We start from the raw sequence: 21576 nt of genomic DNA, 5'->3' as shown, positions 1-21576 counted from the left end.
ATATAGTCATTGATTCTATAGTATATTGACTATAGAATTAACACACCATTCGTCCTAATTAGACATATCCTATAAATATCCTAAAATACTGTATATCATACTTCTATTGTAACAAACAAATGAATGAGTTAATTAGTAGTACAGTATTTTGTTTTAATATGCATTCTCAATATTTCTAGAATTTAAAATATATTGGAGATTAATATTAGATTAATATTTAAAGATAATTTAAAAATATTGGTATTTTCTAAACCCCTTGTTCAGTTTTCATTGTTACAGAGGGGATGGTTTTATATTACTTATGAGGAACATATGAGTACAGCTCTGTGCAGAATCTCTACATTTGCTCCAGGTTGTGTGTCCTGCACCTACAGTATGATCAGCTTTCTTTAGCTCATATCATAAATCTTCAAATTGAGACTAATAATCTATCGAGAACACTGATCTTGATACTCTGATCCTTTTGGATATTGAGACTGATGTATGCTTTGTATTTTTATTCTGTTGTAAAATCAATTTGAAATGGGTTTTAGCTAAAATATCCTAGTAAACTTTCCATCCATTTGTTATTAGTAACAGGACACCACAAAATGTTTTAAAAAAATCTTCAAAAAATAAATGATATTCTTTTATCAACAAGAGGTTCATCTTACCACACTTACCATACTTCTGATGAGATGTAAAAAAATCTTTAAAAAACTCAGTTAAAAATCTTAAACGGTTCTCTAACTTTCCTCATAAACAAGGGATACTAAACGTTTTGCTTCTGTATTCATCCTCCTTTGACAGTGAAGCACCTGTAAACATTTTGCAGCTTTGTGAAACTACCGGATGACTACACAACGTTACAAGTTTACAGCCTTTCCTTGCATAAATATAAATGAACATTGTGTATTTAAACTAATAAAATATTATATAGCAATTGACATTGAGTACACCTTCACATTTGGATCACATTTTAATCCACAATTGTGGAAAAGAAATTACCCAGTAAAGCAACTTTCAGCTAGTGCACAATAATAACTAAACTGAAAAACTCAACAGTAGACTACCTTAATGTAATTTGTCAATGAAGAATGTTGATATCAAATTACATTAATGTATAATTTCTTGTAAAAAACAAGAAAGTACCAAAAGATAAAGCCATTAATTATTTTCTATAATTCCCGCTTTTACAATTGTGCTGCATGTCATGTTTTCTGCTTGTTCCATTTGTACAGTATTGCTATAGCATATCCACATGCTGACGTGGCTCTTGCACTCTTTTAAACAACGTTTGCATCCAACTCTTTCCTATCAACAATGCAAATCCACCAGTCAGCCAATTTAGCTAAGATACACGACACTGTTTACATACTCGTTCTGTCACGTGAACATCAATACATTCTGGCTAAACTTGTCAGCTGTCATCTTTTAGCCAGGAGCCAAATGTTAGCAAACGCTCCACTCCCTCATAGCAAACAGTAAAGGAAATACAAACATAGACTTCACAGATCTTGCCACCCCACCTAGAAAGGCACTATGGTCGAGGCAGCAAAGTCAACATCCTCCACCTCTGCACAGCCCAGCAGTACAGTAAGAGGGCACAGCGTTAATGTGCACTCATGGGATTAACAGAGATTCACTTGTATTTTCATATAGCCACACAAATATTACAGGATACAAAACATGGCAAAAGCAGATATGATACATCCCTGAAGCAGACATGTTAAGACAACTTATCAAGATGCTTTAAAACACAGCAAACACTTTGGGTTTTTCTTAATACTGTTTGGAAGGGTAAATGAAATCACAAATAAACATTTTCAGAGGTAATACTTTTACACTACAACACCCGCAAAAACAATAATTTATTTTCTATCTCAGTGATAAAAGGATAATGATCAAAAGGAAATTCTTGATTGAATCGATTGATGTCTTGCAATAATTTTAGGTGATGAAGGTTCAAATTGTTGACAGATGTATGACAATTGCTTAATCTTTTGTAATTTGTAGGGCTTGGTCTACTTTATGGTGCTGTCTGTTTGCTCTCTTACAGACTAACTAATGATAATTTAACAATGACATTATATCAGGGTCAACTAGAAAGTAATGCTGCCAATGTATTTAAAATAATTCTCACAGGACAACAATTAAACCTTTGGTGCTGAAAGATTTAACTTTCCTATTTCCTGTTGCAGTGCTCTGAAATAGTCCCCTTGAGCACCATGACAAATAAATTTTGAACTAGAAAAAAGTGGGGCATTACTTTCTGTGTTAATCTTGTAGAAAGGTGACAATTCTAACAGATCTAAAAGTCCATGAAAGATTATATTTTACTTCTGGTTTTCATGCAAAGCACTGAAGGCTATATAGCAGCTTCATAGCTTGTATAAGAGAGTTATACAACTCACAATTGCACAATATTACATTATGGTTATTATATTAAAACTGATGTGGCAATGTCTAACATTACAGTGAAACTGAGCTATAACTTGGGAATTATAGCGACGTCAGTTTACTTCTTCTATGAGAGTATGGAGTACATGTGACATAGCATTCAAACTACGCAACTACAGCTTGCACACACAGTTGTAGCCATCTAATTAATCAAACACATTCAATTGCATTCCAAACTTACATATTCAATTACCTCCTGAATTTTGACCGTGAAACCTTTCTTGTTGGTTGTACATGTTCATCCAGTCGTGCAATAGTCTCTTGGTATCAGAAAATGTTAATGCATTACCCAGGGATCTATTTTAACAATAAAGATCGTGGAAGCTCCCAAATGGCTCATCTGGTAAAGATACAAAACTCCATGCCAAGGTCACATTTGCCATCAGTGACAGACTGCACAAGAGGCTCAGTACAGCTGGCACAGGTCGTGAATAAGTTTGGGATAAGCCCATGTAACTTTTTGAGTGATATGTCAATGAGGGACACATGTCTTGCAACCCACAGTGAAGATCCTGTACATCACTGTGGAGCTACAGTACTAGCATTAAAGTCCACAGAGTGGACAGGCTGGGGAAGCCTCATTCTCCCCGTGTGAGCACAGCATTTGTTGAGAAATAAAGATGTCTGGGAATTCCAAAGAAGAGTGAAAAAGTTAGTTGAAAAGTTAAAAAATGAAAAATGTGACATAGTACTCCACAAACTTCATTGCAAGAACAACAGATAATGGAGCACTTAATTTACTGTTTACCAAGGTACTGTACAGAAAACATCCTAACAGGATATTTCTCTTTTACCTGTGGAATTGTATGGATCCAGACAAACACTGTTTTAAGGAGGGATGGGTGAAAGAGGAGCCTGACTAGGATGTATGGGCCATTAGAACTGTATTTAGAAAAGCTGTCCAGTGTTTGCAATGAAATGTTCCAAGAATAGTAATATAAATAGAAGTGAAACTCTCTACCACACCAAAATACCAAAAATATGGGCACACTTCCACTCTATTACCCTGCCACCGGGATGTGTGAATACACTAGCAGGTTCGACCAATATAATTGCATGGACCTTCGGCCTCAAGATTTATTATTTTGCCTGTGGCCTACTGCCAGGACAAGCTGCAAGTTAGATAGTCAGGCTGTAATATATGAACAGCTTCATTAGATACTCAATAACAAGATTGACTGCCCACCCTGTTTGGCAGCGACTCGGCCCAATCTTCAAACAAAGGGAAACCTCGAAAACAATCAAGTCCACCAAATACTGTAATTTACTTTCATTCGATCCTCAATTTGCTTTTATTCTTTCCACATACAGAAAGAGCTCACCAAAGTCTTTCAAAATATATAAGCCCCTCAGGGACAAACCCCTCTGCCCTTGACTCCACATTCACCTCAATGACATTTCACTCTGCACATGCTTTCACACAGAATGCTACCACATTCCACCTGATCCTGTATATACTGTAGCTGTGCGCTTGTCCATGGATTGCATCCCTATTAAATAATATCCAGGCAAAGCCCTTCAGATACTATAATTTATATTCCAGCATCATTCCTTTTAGCTACACCACTGAAAGGACAGCACTGTGACGTGATTACAGGTTCTATTTCTGTATATAAAAAATAAATGGAATGAAAATACTTATACCAAAGTACTGTCTTGCAGTGAAAACCGAAGCTATAGAACTAATTAAAAACAGACTTTGAAATGAATTTGTTTAAAAAAAGCCCAAGGCTTGGATGCTTTCATTTATTTGATCCAGCAGTTGGACTCTCTCGCACCACTGGAGTGCTATGTTTATATCATGAACATCAGGGTGTTATGCCTGTGAAAGCTGCAGAAATACCATGGTAAACCCCCTAAACTGTTTGAAGGCAGAAAAGGCCTAAATATACAAAAATGTTCAGACACCATTAAAAACTGTTCACACCATGTCATGAAATTCATAATTGTCTATTTTGCTGAGGCAGAACAGAAATATATATTTAAGAATCAAGCCACTTGTTATTTAAAATAATCATTCTTTAAAGGCCTGCTAGACAATGGGTCCAGAATCTTTGTTTAAGCTATGCTGATGCAGAAATGTGAAAGAAGCTGTCCTGGTCCTGGCCGATTCTAATGGCCTGATGAACTGATGAGTGTAATAAATTAATCCATGACGCTTACGTTTGTATTTGTTTCCAACATAACTACTGTACAATTTATAGTGTAGCAATGACTGCAAATAGGGATGCAAATGGGGATAATCACTTGTTATTATGACAATAGACAATTGCCAAACCACACTTAAATTATTCCCTCTGGGCAGTGATAAATAAGGACTGAGGTCATGGTTACAAGAATTACTCCTTATTCAGTTTAAACTGTAAGAGATTATTTCTGAAAGGTAGCTTTTCTATAAATAACATTTTGACAAGAAATCCCCTCTCCCAAAATAAATTGTGCTAATTTTCATTACACATAACTGTATTAATACATGAATATGTAATTAATTTGTATTCCTTGCTGATAAAATATAAACAGATGTAGTTAAGTGTACATTATAAACTTTTGGGCATTTAAAGACTACAGTGGAAAACAAACATGAAAGGCTCTTTTGAAACCACAGGCCTAGAGGCAGGTTTAAAAACAGCAACAGAGACTTGAATAATCTAATGTGTCAAAGAATAACAGAGAGAGGGAGAAACTGTCCTTGTATCCAAACTGTGGCCGACATAGGCTTGGTCTTATAAATATCAAGTATAAGCAGGGAATTAGAAAACATCACAAGCGAAGCAGACCCTGTCAAAACAGGCTGTGTCAAATACAATCCCTGAGATTACAAGGTAAAAAAAAACTTTAAATCGCTAATGTCATTTGACTAAATGTTCCTTTTAAAAATATAATGAATTTGATTTCCCAATGAATCAAAACAGTATTGCTTGCAAATTCATAAGACTGCTCACTGTGTATTACGTGTTAGAGGAACCGCACTGGCAGAAAACTCTTTGCTCAAAGCCTCTTTTATTAGACCCTTAAGCCATTAAACAGACAGTGCTTGTCACCAGAGGCTACCAACATTGAGGTGAATAGAGCCCTTCAAAGCCATCAGGGTGAATGGCGCCTTTAACAAGGTACAGTATATCAAGGATTCTCTTCTGCTTTTTGCTGAAGTTACACAACTAGAAGCTGATTCCCCTCATCCAGACAGCAGTTAAACTTTCAAGTCCTTCACGTGAAATGTAATCAGAAAAATATGAAGGTATTGTACAAGATCAAGCAGAAAATGTACATATATACAACCTTAAAAAACTGCAAATACTAAACCAATCTGTACAGTACACACCATTTTATCATACCAGCATCAACAAGCTTACAAACTTTTGATTAGTCATGAACAGCTGTTAATAATTAAAGGATAGTAGAGCATATATCACATATTAGAGCAAAGGATATTAAAGCGGTATTACAGATCATTTAGATGCCTCATCAGAAATTAAAACTGCAGCAATACCAGACAATATAATTGGGTATTTTACAAACTATGCATCTTTGAAGTAGTACAAATACCTTTATTATATGTTCTCTTACTAAAGAAATATTCTGAAATTATTCCCAATGGTCTATTTTATAAGTAAACATAAATTACTAAATACATAGAATTGTGCTAAGTCTAATGTTTGCAAGATGTGGTTCATGAAAATCTATGATGAATGTCTGAATATTTCAGTGAATTGTGATAGAATTACATTTGGGAGTATTTGAGAACCTGGCATTTGTACAGCTGATGCCTTAATGAAGATATTAATGGGTCTAGAATTTCTTCCACTGTACTAGAATTTCAGGGGTTCCACAGCAACCACACTAACAGCTTAGGCTGAAATGAAAAGAAATCAAAGAACTGAACGACTTAAATTGTTATTCAGCATTTTTCCAAGAGCATGTCAGATTTTGGAGAAGAAAGTGTTCTTTTAAACATACAATTTAGTAAAATGCATTATTGCTGAGCTAAATAAAATACATATCAATTTACTGTCAATGTTCAACAACTGCCACAATATGCCATTTTTTGCCATACAATTAATTTCATAGACAATTTCCATATTATTGGCACAGAAAAAGAGAGATCAGAAATACTACATAGTGAAACTGTAACCAGAAAAAAACCACATCACACATGGATTTGGCTTTACATTTACCACTGCTAAAATGCATTTTATGCTGTCTGACAATGGCTTATCTGTTCATATTTGGGATACTGAGGTGGAGAGTGGAATCATACTGTCTGATGCTCCCAATGGCCCTTTGAAATGACAGAGAAAACAGAAATAGGCTGCCTGCTTACCTTTCTGCTTCCTGAAATTGCCATTCTTTTGCTGCTCATCCTCTTCGTTAATTGTAAACAGACTCGGGAGGTTTGGCCTCGCACCTGGCTTCTTAAACCTCTCCTGTCGGACTGTACTCACCGAGCCAGGCATACTGCTGATGTATATGTATTTTTCTTTAAAAAAACGCTGATCCTTCAGCTCCAGCGAAGCTAGCTAGCTAGCACTGTAGCAGCCTGTTCATTTGTGCATTTTAAACAAAACCCCTTTGGGTAAAGCACGAGAGCAGCTGACTTGAGCTGACATCCAGTCGATGAGCATGCAAAGCAAAAAAAAAAATCGGGCCTTGCAGTTCTCTCCCAGCCCAGAGGAGAATCCCTAATCCAGCATCACCGTGGCAAGAGGGATGCTGCTGGTGTGCTCCTGCTGCAGCAGATGCTGCTTCCTCCTCAAGGTCTGGCCTGTGCAATCAGATCCTAGTGCACCAGCTTCTCCTTCCTGCCAGAAGAATCCCTGCTTTTTTTCTTTTCGTGCCGCCTGTACTTCACAATTCATTCCAGCAAACAGGGAACTGAAATATTCAGCATGGCACAAAAGGCAGGAAAATATGATACGCCGTTGTAAACGGTTGCCCGGACGACAGCGACATGTCACTTAATGAAAGGGTAGAAGCTGGAAACGTCTCAGTCAGGTGGGTGGAACAGTCCGCAGGAATGCTTCAAAATGTACAAACAGGGTACCATAGATGCAGCTTCTACAGTGCGGAACAATACAGCAGCCTTGATAATATCACATGGCTGCAAGCTCTGCTCCTCTTTCAACAGTTGTGAAATGTGTCCATTCCCATATACTGATGTAAAGTTGATGGAAGTACTCAGCAGACTGAGAATCTAAGTTACAAGCCGCACTTTCAGAGCACACACCACTCGGTGGGAGTGTGGCTGAGCAAACACTTCTAGGTGCTCTGCAAATGAAATGGTTTGAAGGCGTAACACACCCATAGTTACCAATTTAAATAGTCTCCATCAATAAAGATACGGTAACTGCCTGCCTCCCCCCCACTCCCAGCATTCTCCTTGTCTTCTGCCGCCTTTCCATCTTTGCTTATCATATTATGCAAAAAAGAAACCTATTTACATGTTTGGAATTCAGGACCTAAAATATCACTTTAGGGAAGATTTTTATTTTCTTTTAACTCATTCCACCTCCTCATGTTAATTAAGCTTACATTCTCAATAGCCTTGGAAAAAATACATTTCAGAAAACTAGGAGCTAGATATTCTAGGGAATATTAACTTCATGACAGCAAGAAAATTAAAGAGATATTAAAATACACAACTTGACAAAACACTGTTTTGTCTTATTGCTTTAATGTTTCCTCGTTATTACCCTTACTGTTTCTTAACCCAGCTTCTAAAAGCCAATGTTTACAAACTGAAGGCGATACTTGAATTATTTTACAAGAAAACTCCCAGAGCTTATCACTGAGACAGAAGGATCTAATGACAACTTATAGTATTCCCGAGGTTCATAAGATCAAATCATACTATTAATGACTGAATTTCAATTATCTTTAATGAGTGAATTCTTACAAAGCAAGCAGAAGGCAGCTTGTATAGGACTATAGCTAAGCCAGCTCAAAAATGATCATATCTTTATACACTTGTCTTAATTTTCCTAAGACAACTGAAAGGTTTTTTTTAGTAACATTAACAGTTAACCTCTTTGAAGATTTTACTTTAAATAAACTGACAATAAAATCAAAAGCTGGCAGGATCAGGTAAAGCAGTGTTTTGAGAATTTTTCTGGGTCTTAAGGGACTCATTGTACTTTGAAAATTAAAATGTAATGGCAAAAGAACTGCGTAATGCAAAAGGATAGAGCTTATTCCAAAAAGTTTAAGCATGTTTAGCTGGACACATTCGTAAAAGCATGCTTTAAAGACAGAAAAATAGAACACAAAGAGGGGTCAGCCTAGATGAAGCTCAGTTTCACAGTCAATGCTCCTTCCAAATGTGCCTCGTCTGCTGCTTGTTTATAGGATAGGCTACTTCAGCTCTTTTAATTGCTACAGCAGCTTGTGATCCGTTTTTAATCAAAATCAGATCAGTGCTGTAAGCTTTCTTCTTCTGGGATCCTACTGAACTGGATACGTTTTGCTACATCTGACATTTTTGTTCAAAACATAGAAGTACCTTACAATCTTCTTTCAGTAACCAAAGAATTACCAAAAGTCCTTTATGCAATGTCTTCTAGAATAAATATTTCCAAAAAATACAAAGCTGACAAAATGGACATCACTCTTCAATAGTAGAATGCTATATTCAATACTACATACAGTACAGTTTACTTTAAGTGAGGCTTTAGCACAGAGTACATTTTCAACACTATACAAAAGGCACAGCAAGTCATTTAAATGAAAAGTGAGGGAATTATTTTCAAAATGTTTTTATCAGGTTTTAAAGTTTTTGGGTCAATGGTCTAAGAACTTGATGACTAAAGAAGACCCATGTTTTCTATAGATATTTTCTTTAAAAAAACATGAATCGTAACCTGGTAAAAGCTTCAGGAACTACAGTATTCAACAGCATCATATCTTCACAGATATGAAAAAAGACTAAGATGTAACACACTATAGCACACTGTTAAAGCTGTGGGTTGCATCTGCATAAACTGCTATTAACACTAGATGTAAACCTGGTTTTGGTAACCAAAACCAAGGATTTTTTATTTAGCTTTAAATAAATGTATAAATCTGACTAAATCTTAGCAATGAATTCTTTAAGCATGAAGAAAGGGCTGGGAAAAACAAAGAAAACAGCTTAGCAATGGAAATACGGTCAGCAAATTTTGAAGAAAATAATTTGCTTCAAGGTTCACCATAAAATACAAATTAATATTGGAGGTTCATAAGTTGAGTTAATAACTGAAATCCTTAAAAAAGGTTTTAATTCTCTATGACAGGGTGGTACATCTCTGATCCAGGTCAGATGTGTTTGCTGGTTTGCATTCCAACTTAGCTCCTAACAACTAAATCAGTTCACTATTGGCTTAACTAGACCAAATTTTCCTAGCTGTTAAGGTGTTGCTGCTTTAAAGAGACACATTGGCTCTCTAGTACCAGAGATTGCAGCCTGTAACCTTACTAATCCAGTGTAATTTGCTTAAATTTATCAAGTGAGCAAAATGTAATTTTAATTCATAATGATTCAGGCCTTTGTGCTACAGAAAGCTTTCAAAGCTTTGGCCACTAACCAAGAACTCAGGGTAGTTCTACACTTTTGAAAGGTTAGTAGGTAGCCACTAAGTTCAAACAAATGTATACCAAAATGATTTAATAAATTCAGTGGGACATAAAGTATTCATGAAATGCCCCTGTGGTCAGACAAATACAGACTGACTGTAGTCAGTCTGATTGTTTCACCCGCCTGTTTTAAATAAGGCCCACCTACCATCTCACATAATGGAAATGATAAGTCATTTCATGACCTCCCATCCTCTGTACATCTATGAAAGACTGGAGGAGGTGGTTTATTTACTTCATTGTTTGACAGAAATTTAACTGGCTGCCCCATAATCTGGCAAATCTGAAGGGTTTTTTTCTTTGATATAAAAGGTTTACAAAACAAAGGCCTCTTATATTCATTGTTCCTGAATGGCTGCAATGTGAATGGTTAAAAAACCGAGCAACCCATGTCTGTAATAGGTGTAGCAACACTACATATAACAAATAGCACCAATTAACAAATGCATCTACTTAAATGTAAATTATGGAATATAATTACTTTTTATTTTTAAGGGGCACATGAGCTGTGCTGAGTATGTGGATTACCCATAACGTTATTTTAAGCCAAAAATGGACATCAATAAGGTTCTGAATCAATTTGGATACATTATTAAAAAAGAAAAAAATATTTTCTTTTGTTGCAACCTTTTTCACACAATCTATAGAAGCTAACAATTCAGTTCTACAGAAGCAGACATTTAGGAAGGATACTTCCTTTTAAAGACAATATGGAAAGCAAATGGACTCAGGAGACTTAATTAAGTCATGTCTTAATTCTTGCAGAGATTATTCAACTCAGCAATGTCACACTGGAAATTAACTGCTGAAATCTTCATACATTTTACATTCTTTGTAAAGGGGAAAGTATTGTAAAGCAGAAGCACATATGGTATATAATACATAATTTAAAGGCAAAGGTAAAAAGGCAAAACCCTTTAAACAAATTAAACTTGATTAAGAACTAAGAATTACACATTTCTGTTTTGAAATGTTATGACTATAAACAGATACTGTGCATGATGCTTTGTATCATAGAATAGGAACACATTGCTTGCAAATGAAAACTGGCCATATGGCCCATCTTATCTATTTGTATAAAATCTTTGTATAAAAAGAGGCTTTGGTTTTTGATGCAGAAAGTGACAATATAAAAGGTTAAGACTCCTGGAACATCAGCTTGTCTTATTTCAGGAAGACTAGACTCCCCTGAAAAGTGTACTGGTTCATCACTGGGTACCACTCTAGCACCTGGCGGGTGTGCATTTATACCGGTGAACAGACAGAGAATCATGGCAAGACCCTACCCTCACGATTTACTAAACACACTGGAGACTTTAACTCGTCTGTCTCTGGACTGGTGCAGAGCTCTATCCACTACTTACAGTCGCTACTCCATGCAACATAGTGTTGCAAATGTGAAGATAACATTAACAGCTGTTAACAGTAAAGGGCGCTAGCAAAAATCATAAAAAGCTTTTAATTACTCAAGTTTATCTCCAAGTGGCAGCTGGAGAATTATTCATTGCATTAGCAATCAGAAGATGGTAGGGGCATACAACAGAAATGTGCAAATGTAACATTTCTACTGTGGGAAAACAAAGCTTTGTTTAATGCTTCAGTCACCTCGCAAGCTAACCAAGCATCTCTAATAAGCTAGCAGGCAAACACTGCCAGACAGGGACAAGAAGCATCCTTATTTATGTGGCAAAAAGGCACCTTCCTATGGATGATATGTAAAACTGAGGTTCTGACTCCCTGTGATCATTAAAAATTCCAGGGCAGTTCTTGAAAAGAATAGGAGTGTAAGCTCCAGTGTCCTGTCTATAAGTTCCCTCTGGCCTTTATAAGTCATTGGCCTCCTAATAATCCTCATCTATGAAATGGCATCATCACTCTGTTCTTCTCCCTATTAATAGCTGTTGCATGGTGAGTACTGGCACAATGTGGCTGCCATCACATCATGCAGGTTGGTGCAACACATTGGTGGAGGTCAAGAGGAGTTCACATTACCTGTAAAGTGCTTAGTGTCTAGAAAAGCACTATGTAAGTGTGAGGATTATTATATGCGATGCCTGTATTGTATCTGTATTTTAATAAGCTCTTCACCAATGGAGGCGTCCTGTTTTTCATGGTGGTAAAACTAAGATTTTTCAGTTTAAAAACTGAAGGCAAAGCAAACAGAAATACAATGCAAAACCTATACTCGATATACCAAAGTACCACATTCGGGTCTAATGAAATTTAATGTTTTAAGCTAAGATCTCAGAACAATCATAGAAAATGTGAACTCAAATTAAATGCAAACTGGTTACAGTGCAGTACTGGTTAAAACATGGTCAGGCCAAAGCTCACATTTCCATTATTAATTAAATTTGTCTCAAACACTTAGAATAAACAGTACAAAGCACATCAGTGCAGAAACTAAAAACATGCAGTGGAGAAAATGAGAAAAGGTGGGACTCCAGCAGCATCTTCAAAGGATACACACCGGTTAGTGAGGTAAAGGTAAAGTTAGGTGGCCGTGACACTTTAAGAAGTATTAAGTGGGGTGATGGGTTTCTATATGTGCGGGGGACGAATCTGAGATCAAGAAATAACAGGATTATTTGAAAACAGTTCCTGATTACTACTTCCTGGATGTATTTCCTGCATTTTCAGATATCAATATCTATTACAATAATACCAATAATATTATTACCAATAATACCAATAATAATATTATATATCAATATATCACAGGGTAATTTAAGCTATAACATCACAATCATGAATAGTGCTATAAATAGGTTTGCTCCCTTTTGGACATTTATATTTTTAGCACACAATACACAGTGTAGTAAAAACCACCAAGCTTTAATTTTAAATGGTTTATGTTAAACTGCTTAATTTACCCTTTCTTGGTACTGTCAGATGAAAAGTTTGCACCACATATTCCAAACAACATTCTTCTAGACAATGGCACAGAATATATATGTAGAATGCTCAGAGAAGCGGGATGGAGAGAAATTATGCACACAAAGATGTAAGATCGAAATGTTTAGGTAATTTCAGGGAAGACAAAAGTTTGTAGTCTCCCCATTAATCAGAAAAACAAAACCAGCTACAAAATTAAACATCATTCCTGAAATCATAAATAACTATCCTATCATAAAGTTCAACAGTCCAGTGTTTTGTAAAAACAATTAAACAATACAAGAGAGACAGAGGGGATTGTGCAATTATTTCAGAAGTAGAGTCCCAGCAGCAAGTAAATAGAGCTTTCTGTGATGTCTATTTACAGTGTGTTGGAACGGGATACAAAGAGAATTAATAGAAGACAAATCCTCTTAAATCTGATTTAAATCTTCTAATAACTCGAAGTGCACAACACTGATGCAATACACTAATGCAAGATGGAAGTATCTAAATCTTCTAACAAGTTGTGGCATTGTCTAGCAAAATGGGGAAAACAAGACCTTATCTTGCAGTGTGGTCTTTTTTGCTATGGTGCAGTTACAGTCCATGATCTATAAAAGAACTACAACTTTGGCACATACACAAAAAAAACATTCTCCTGAAGGGACTTCTACTAGTATTTGTTAATGATATTCAGGTCCAAGGGGGCAGTATTTTAAAGATGATCTTTTGCCTCATACAATTATGCTATAGAAAAATGGAAATATGGGCATCAAGCGTTTCCATGGCCTGGCCTTTCTGGTACTCTTCCAAATTGTTTGCCAGAGTGAGGCTGCAGTATTACAGGTCTCATAATCTTGTTCACACAACCACGCTTAGTGTTTTGCAGCTTTTCATAAGGCAAAGGTCAACACCACAAAGAATGAACCTTAGTCTCTTTTTTTAATGCCAGGTACAGTTCCTGAATAAACAAGTCTTTCAAGCCTTGGGAACACTTACCGTACCTACACGATTCTCTGCTAGACGAGATTCTTTACATGTGTGCAAGCCAAAGTTTAATTTAAACATTTTTGCTTTGAAAAGTCTTCATCTATTTTAGAATAGGCATGTTAATGTTTGCGTATAAAAAATAAACATTTCCCTAGATATTAAAAAAAAACCTTTTAAGACTCCTCCAACTAAACACCAAATCATAAGGTTGGAAACACTTAAACTGTATTCTGTCTAATAAAAGACATTCTAATTAATAAACAAATAATATATTTTAATCTAGGAATTAAAGAGAAAAAGATATGGTTTCTGTCAAAGACAAACACAAAAACAGGTCCATAGATGAAAACCTTCAAAACCCATGTCTTTGGAAAACAATTCCTCACATACTAAATGGTATGAAAACAGGCAAGAAACAAAGTTCAGAAAGTTTAGTGTGGAATGTAATGTTTTCTCCACAGTATAATGTAGTACATTTAATACTTTTGTAACTGTTGTAAAAACGTTTATATAAAAAAGAGAGCAAATATCTATCATCTAAACGGTTGTTAAATTAGTGCATGAAAATTTGAATTGTCAGTAAAGTTAAATACAGTACATATACCACCATTTGAACTAACCAGTATTTAAATAAACACACGCACCGAAACAACACTCCTTGTGCTTCATATAGCAAACGCATTTGAGGAAAAAAGAGTCGGTTTAAGTGTCCCGACTGTCAAGACCTTACTAGTTTGACACTTATTTTTCTAAACGATTAAAAAAAAGGAGTAACTGGGACAAAGACGGCAGGAAGATTGCTTTACAAAATTTAAAATCAATCCCGAAAGAAACTTTGAAGAGAAAAAGGAATGTAGAAGTTTAAAGCAATTTCTCTCCTTTCATCTATCTCTTGGAAGAAAATAGTACTCTAAAGAAGGAAACCCCATACACGAAAACCCTCGGATGATTTCCGATGGCACCTGATTACACTGCATTAGCTTTTATTCCAACAATCATTATTCCCTGTGCAGAAACGACATCAGCTGAACTTCAGTTAATCACGTCGAAGCGCACAGATAAAATATTTAAGCTTAAATTCACAAATAAAAAAAGTGTTTTCCCATTTTTAATTAAAAATAATTATACACTTTCTTCATTTTTTTTCTTTTCAATCCGCTGATGCAGTGCTCACAATATAATCTAAATCTTGTGATTTGGTTATATTACTTCTAGTTACTCTGAAACCCCTTTTTGCCGGTTGGCTCCGCTCACGCGTCTTGAACATTCCCTGCGGTCCCGAAATACTCTTTATCATGACTTCATAATTTTGCTGTGCATTTTCCAAAATATTAGAGAGGATTCAACTACTTCCTAAATTAAAACACTCACCTTGAAACCTGACCAAAGATGCGCCTGCTCTCTCCGGCTCCGCCATTTCTCCTGACGTCAAACCAGGAGATCAGTTGTGGAGCAAGCAGAAGAGCAGAGTGGAAGACTACACCTAGCGGACAGGTAAGGGATAGCTTGTTTAGACAGCGCTCCTGACACCTGGATGGAGGTGGAAAACGTGGAATATACTGTAAAAACAACGCTGTAGGGTGACCCTATGCAATGAAATCCACTGGACTCTAGCGAAGGATACTTGAACCAAACCAAATTCAAGTTTAAACTTCTTTTCACACAGGTGTGTTGTGGGATATATTAGAACTACCACCCTTTTTTCTTTAGATACCTGGAAAACAAGTGCCTGTTCTGCAAATATGCAACTGTAATTTAAAAATCATAAATTTATAATGACCCATAATTACTCGTTGTTTTGGTACAACAACACACCTACTGGGTGGGATGGGGGTTTGATCAATCAGCTTGATATGCGCCTAAAACGGCCATATCGAGAATACACAGTAAAAGGCTAATTTTTAAAAATGGGAAAGCACTGAATGTATGTTTCAATGAAGCAAAACTGATTCGCTGCTCACGGTATTGATGTTTTCTCTAATTCATGCGGGTCAATTCTTAATGAAGGCAAAACAATTATATAAATATAAATTGCCTTAAAATATACACGTTTCTAATTCTTATTGATTTCATTAAATGATCAGGCTCTTTATATAAGTATGCAGGTGTCATAGCCAGAACCGTTTGTGTAAATACCAGTGACATTTCTGAAAACAATTTCTTTATCGCAGTGGTTATAAGATTCTGGCGCGCTGTAGTGTCCGTTGTCCACTAGATGGAGGTATTTTCTAATAGACGTTCACAGGTTTTTGCCAAAGTGCATTTTCTTCACTTCTTCCAGTTTGCAGAAGGTAAAAAAAAATCATATTTCGTTTTCCATAGCTATTTTATTTTTTGTACTATTTAACTATTACAATTTTAAAAGGATTTTTTGTTCCTCTTGTTGAGCAACAGCTTTGAAAATCATCCATTATTTATATGAACTTTGGAAAACAAAGATCAAAATCGTTTTTGTGTGTGATAAGACTCCTGTGGTAGGATCTGCTCTCAGTGACTTAAAACACAAGATGAAACAAACCACAATGTTGAAAACAATTTTGGTTTTTTAAACTTTCACGTTACTTGCAGACAACCATGAAAGGCAGTCCATTTGCAAAAAAAAATCAATGTGTTGGTAATCAATGCAGTACAACTGCATTTCTCCTCGAGTTAAATTCCTTAGTGCTCCTTTTGCGGTGTGCCAGTGTCACCTCCAATTCAATATTCCCTGGAACTCTGTATTCCCTCCTAAATGTGCATGGGATACAAACCACTGGTTGTAGTTCCCTTAAATTAATTAAAACAAAATTGTATTTTGTTGTATCTTCACATGAAGCAAAGAATGGCACGGAGGCGGGTGTGGAGCAATGAACTATATACTGTATAGTAAAGTTTGGTTGTGCAGAACATCTTACTCTCATGCTAGCTCTCTTCAACTGTCCTCAAGCTCCCCAGTTCTTCCCGGTTTTCTGCTTCGCTTTCTGGCGCAAAAACTATAACAGCCGGGTGACTCCAACAACTTAGAAAAATGGGGTAGAGCCATCTGATGGACTGTGACTTGTAATTCCAATATTACTTATACTGTACATTTATTTTTATATGTATATATCACTTTACTTCATATTTCAGTTCATAAACTTAAGTTTTCCTCTATGACTTTGCACAATGCATTTATAATCGTAATTTTAACACGAGACCATGAATGACATCAACACTTTATCACAGAAAGTTTCAAAGTACTGTCTATTTTTACTTACTGTTTGGAATCATAATAGTTCTGGGTGGTAGTTTACCTTTCAACCAAAGTTAACCTGAAAATGTGCACTGGATAAGGAACAAAAGGAACTCAGAAGGCTGCTGTCACCTTACAGAATACTGTATGCTTCAGTCTTATATGACACTATCAGTCCAGTCATTAGGAATTCAAACAGAACCCTGACTGAAGTTAAAAATTTACAGATTTTCTAACCCTGACCCAAACCACTTTTTCTAACCCTATATTCTATGTTCATTTGTCACTAGTTGAAATAATTGTCCAAGATATCAGCAAAAGTGATATCAATTCTGCATTAACTTATTAAATAAAACTTACTTTAAATATGCTTCTAAGATGTCTTTCAATCAAATGATCAAACAGAATTCTGCTTGAAATGTATTTTTGCATTCTTTTAAATTGAGCATATTCGGTAGGTGAAAACTGAATCTAGTGTTGGGTTTAAACTTCCACTAAAACCTAGGGTCCTAAAAATGTTACATTTACATTACAAATGGAATACAAATACAGAAGGAGTTGTGTTTTATACTTGACTTTATGTTTTTGGTCAGGCGCATTGAGGAAATAGGTTGTATAAATTTTTACACATAAATTCCACAGCCATAAAACTTTTAAGATACCCTTGAGTTTTATATTGCATTATCTGAGTTCAGATATAAGGAATTCAACCATCACCCTTACTGAAGTAAAAATTTTAGTTTTTCAATCCCAAATCCCTAACCTGGATCTTTTTCCTTGGTCCCATGCTCATTTGTCACTGGTTGAAATACTGTAACGTATAGTAATACTGAGTGACTGAGGTTGACATTGTGATGTACTGTATATAGAAAGAACTTTTAATGTACAGAAAGGGCTATAGCCAATGACCAGTGCAGGTCAGTCCTGGCACGAACGCACACAGTTCATTGTATTTCCTTCAGCGTCCCTTCATTTCCTAGGCAACTGCACGGTTCACACCCCCCACCCCTTCACTTCTGAAGATATAACAGTCCTAACCCCAGTGTGTCTCCCTGCCAAATGTTACGTAAGGAAACTGCTACGCTGCCCTCTCCCACTCCCTGAAAATCCTTGCGGGACGTCTCTTCCTGAGCAGTTTAGGGTGCGGCCAATTGTATCAGTCAATTGGTCATCTTAGGCAGTCTCCATGCTGTTGTCTCACTGGGGGACATCTCTCCCAGTCAGGGATGAAGTCTGGTTGAGCTCAGTAGGGCACCAACCGATCCAGTGATTATTTCCTGCACAGGCAAACCCAGTATACTACGTCTGATAATCTCTCCAGCACAGTGCAGGGTCCCTTCCAGGAAAGAGCTAGTTTGGAGCACAATCCCTTTTTACCCCTGGGGCAGAAAACCCACACTTGATCCCCTGGACCAAAGGCTGCCCCTTAGCCTTCAGGTTACAGCATCTCTTCTGGTGGAATCCCGCCACCAGAAGGTGATACACCTGGTGCATGATACAGTAGTTTATCTTAGAGCGGCTCAGTGCCCAGCTGAAGTAGGCGATGACCTCTTCTTCCTCAGGTTCCTCCTGAGCGAGCACTGCCCCAATGCGCACATTTGTGTCTGTGTCAAGCACAAGGGGTTGGTCAGCAAAGGGACAGGTCAGGACTGGGGACTGGGTGAGACTTTCCTTGAGGGCATTGAGCCCTCCTTGCACTCCTAAGACCACCTGAAGGAACCACTTAGTCATAAGCCAGAGCAGCAGAGCAGCCAGATCTGCAATTCCTCTTACAAACCTGCGCTTATAGGATGCCAGGCCTTGGAATCCTCAAAACGCCTTCGCTGTGCTCGGCTATAGCCAGATCATCGCTGCCTTCACCTTCCCCAAGTCAGTGGAGACCCCCCCAGTGACTCGGATCCCCATGGATACACTAAAACACTAGCCTCAGGTTCACCTGGGTTTGTCAAAATCGGACACATGGACTAGGAGGTCGTCTAAGTAGACTACACATTCTGACTGTGGCACGGTAGCACCCTTCCCAGCATTCTCTCCATCAGCCACTTGAAGATGGCCAAAGTGCATGACCTGGAACTGCCACAACACCCTTCCCAGCTCCCCATCTCCACCTGCCAATAGGCACGGCAGAGGTCCAAGGAGCTGAACTACTGACCTTTGAAAAATGCCAGAACATTCAAAGCAGGCTTATTTGATCATTTCATTGAAAAATTCTTTTGGTGCATGTGTTTTTAAGTACTAATGTTTCATTTCCTGAGCATGAAGCAGCTTTTTGACTTACAGTGATATCTTGGTGTAGCAGGGCAGCTAGGTTTAGGAGGTGGAAAGAGGGCAGAGCCATATGGAGGCAGCAAAGAGGCATGTCAGAATTAATTCTGCATGAGGAAATTAAGGAATTAGCTGCACCTCTACAGCCTTTTGTATAAAAGCCATACAGAAGAGCAGGGTAGTGTCTTATTAGACCCTTATTAGTGAGTCAAGTAGATCTCAGGGTGATACTTCACAAGAAAACTAATTCCAGGTTAAAAAACTAACAATTTGCATTTGTTAGTAACAGCTTCGGTCATAGTCATGTCAACTGCTGGTAAAACAAGACAGTATTTGGTGGTCTGGCCAAACAGGTTTGAACAGGTGTGGATTTTTCTGTTATTAACCAGATAAAGTAGGGACCTAGATGAGCTTCTTAGGGACCTTCATTATGGAGGGAAGATTGCAATACATCAGCTTGTTCCAGTTACCATCTAGTCTCCTCAACAGGGACAGTTTATGTCCACATCCCCCTACCATGCTTCCAATCAAGAGGGAGATGTGTGAGTAGCAGTGAGAGGCCGCTCATATGAACCACAGAATCCAGATTATTATATTTTCTGGTAAGAATCATAGAGAGGACTGTAACAGCATTAATACAGGCTGTGGCCATACAACAAGAAACTAATAGAACACAACAAGAGGTGAACAGAATATTGCAGGAGGCAATTGTAGCTCAGCGGGTGGCAATTGCAGCTCAGCAAAATGCTTCTAGGGTCCTGCTGGACAAACTAACTACTCAGTTGATTCCAAGTACGGAAACCAAAGAGGTAGGATGGGGAATTAGTGCCGCACTTCCTGCACAAGTGTTACAAAAGATGACAACAGGAGATGATGGAGAGTAGAGTCGGCTCTGACCCTTCTTGTAGATGGCCTTGGTGTTCTTAGACCATTCCAGTATGATTATGTGTATGAGTCCACTATCTCCACGCCACTCCCATGGATGTAGACAGGAGTAGGTTGGACCCTTTTCCTCCTGAAACCTATCACCAGCTCCTTCATCTTTGCCACATTCAATTGCAGGTGGTTCTCCCCACACCACTCCACAAAGCTGCTGACCAGTCCTCTGTACTCTTCCTCCTGCCCACCCTTGATACATCCCACAATTGCAGAGTCATCTGAGAACTTCTGCAGGTGGCACGACTTTGAGTTGTACAGTATTTCATGTCCTTTAACATAAAAAGGAATGGAACACTGAAAACTGTACTCATGTTTATTCTTTCTACCAGTAAGTATGGAAGGAAACCAGAACACCTGCAGGAAACTCATGCAAACACAGGAAGAACATAGAAACTAGAAACATAGGAATTGAACTCAGGGCCCCAGAGTTGCAAGTTAACAATGCTAACCACTATGAGACTGTGCCACCGTACAGTGGAGTTACCCTGGTTTATTTGTGAACTTGAACTTCAACTTTATTGCCATATGTAACCGGCACATGTACTGGTACAATGGAATTCTTACTTACAGAAAGTCTCTCGATTGTTAAAAAAGTGTAAAAACACAAAGTGCAGACAGCGCATCAAGACGATAAACAAACAAACAGATGTTTGTGCTCCACAGGATTACTAGTGAAGCTATCCTTCTGGTGGCCCTGTAGATATTATCCTGCTGGAGGGTGGAGGTGCCTGGTCAAGTAATCCTGCTGAAATTCACTAAGTGCACCTGTCCTCTGAGATCTACTTTGTTTGATCTACTTCATTGATCTGTCCTTCTGCTTTGTGCCTGAAAGGAGTTATCCTGGTAGAGATACTGAGAAAGCTGCTAAAATTAAGCTACCGGTTGAATTACTTTCAGTGAATTACATCTAGAACATGCAGCAGAGCACTTTCCCTTGTTTTTTATCTTTTGTATAGCCTTTTATATTATATATTATGTAAGCTATAAGCTCTATATATATAGCCAGCACTTTGCATTTTACCTTGTGGGCTTACTTTCATATATTGGTATGTATCAGTAAATCATACTCTTGTACTCTTGTGACTAATTTTTTTGCTATAAATATTTTCTTCAAACAATCCATTGGTTTTGAAGTTGTCCTCAGCTTAGTTATGTTTAAAAAATATAATACAATTTTATGATATGTGTGTTAGTTACAGACTACATTTAATGTAATACTTTAGGTGGGTAGCTGCATCAGCATGTGTAGG

At 37.3% G+C, this 21576-nt stretch overlaps 1 protein-coding gene across 8 annotated transcripts in view; it reads right to left on the bottom strand.

Moving 5' to 3' along the window:
- map7b (microtubule-associated protein 7b) overlaps positions 1-15335 on the bottom strand; it is a 74538-nt gene extending 59203 nt beyond the window's left edge. For 6 of the 8 annotated variants that reach the window (XM_088933639.1, XM_088933648.1, XM_088933657.1 and 3 more), the window contains exon 1: positions 6761-7437. In XM_088933639.1, the coding sequence (XP_088789765.1) occupies positions 6761-6893 (133 nt within the window). In that variant the 5' untranslated portion in view covers positions 6894-7437. Of the gene's footprint in view, positions 1-6760; positions 7438-15282 lie in introns of those variants that run through there. The other 2 variants (XM_088933678.1, XM_088933694.1) reach the window with 1 other exon arrangement.
- Between the last annotated feature and the right edge of the window lie 6241 nt (positions 15336-21576).

The sequence above is a fragment of the Atractosteus spatula genome, chromosome 2, assembly GCF_055471065.1.
Source record: "Atractosteus spatula isolate fAtrSpa1 chromosome 2, fAtrSpa1.hap1, whole genome shotgun sequence".
In the NCBI taxonomy this organism is placed as follows: domain Eukaryota; kingdom Metazoa; phylum Chordata; class Actinopteri; order Semionotiformes; family Lepisosteidae; genus Atractosteus; species Atractosteus spatula.
Note: the sequence above shows the minus strand (reverse complement) of the source record. Positions and strands in the feature narration are given on the sequence as shown.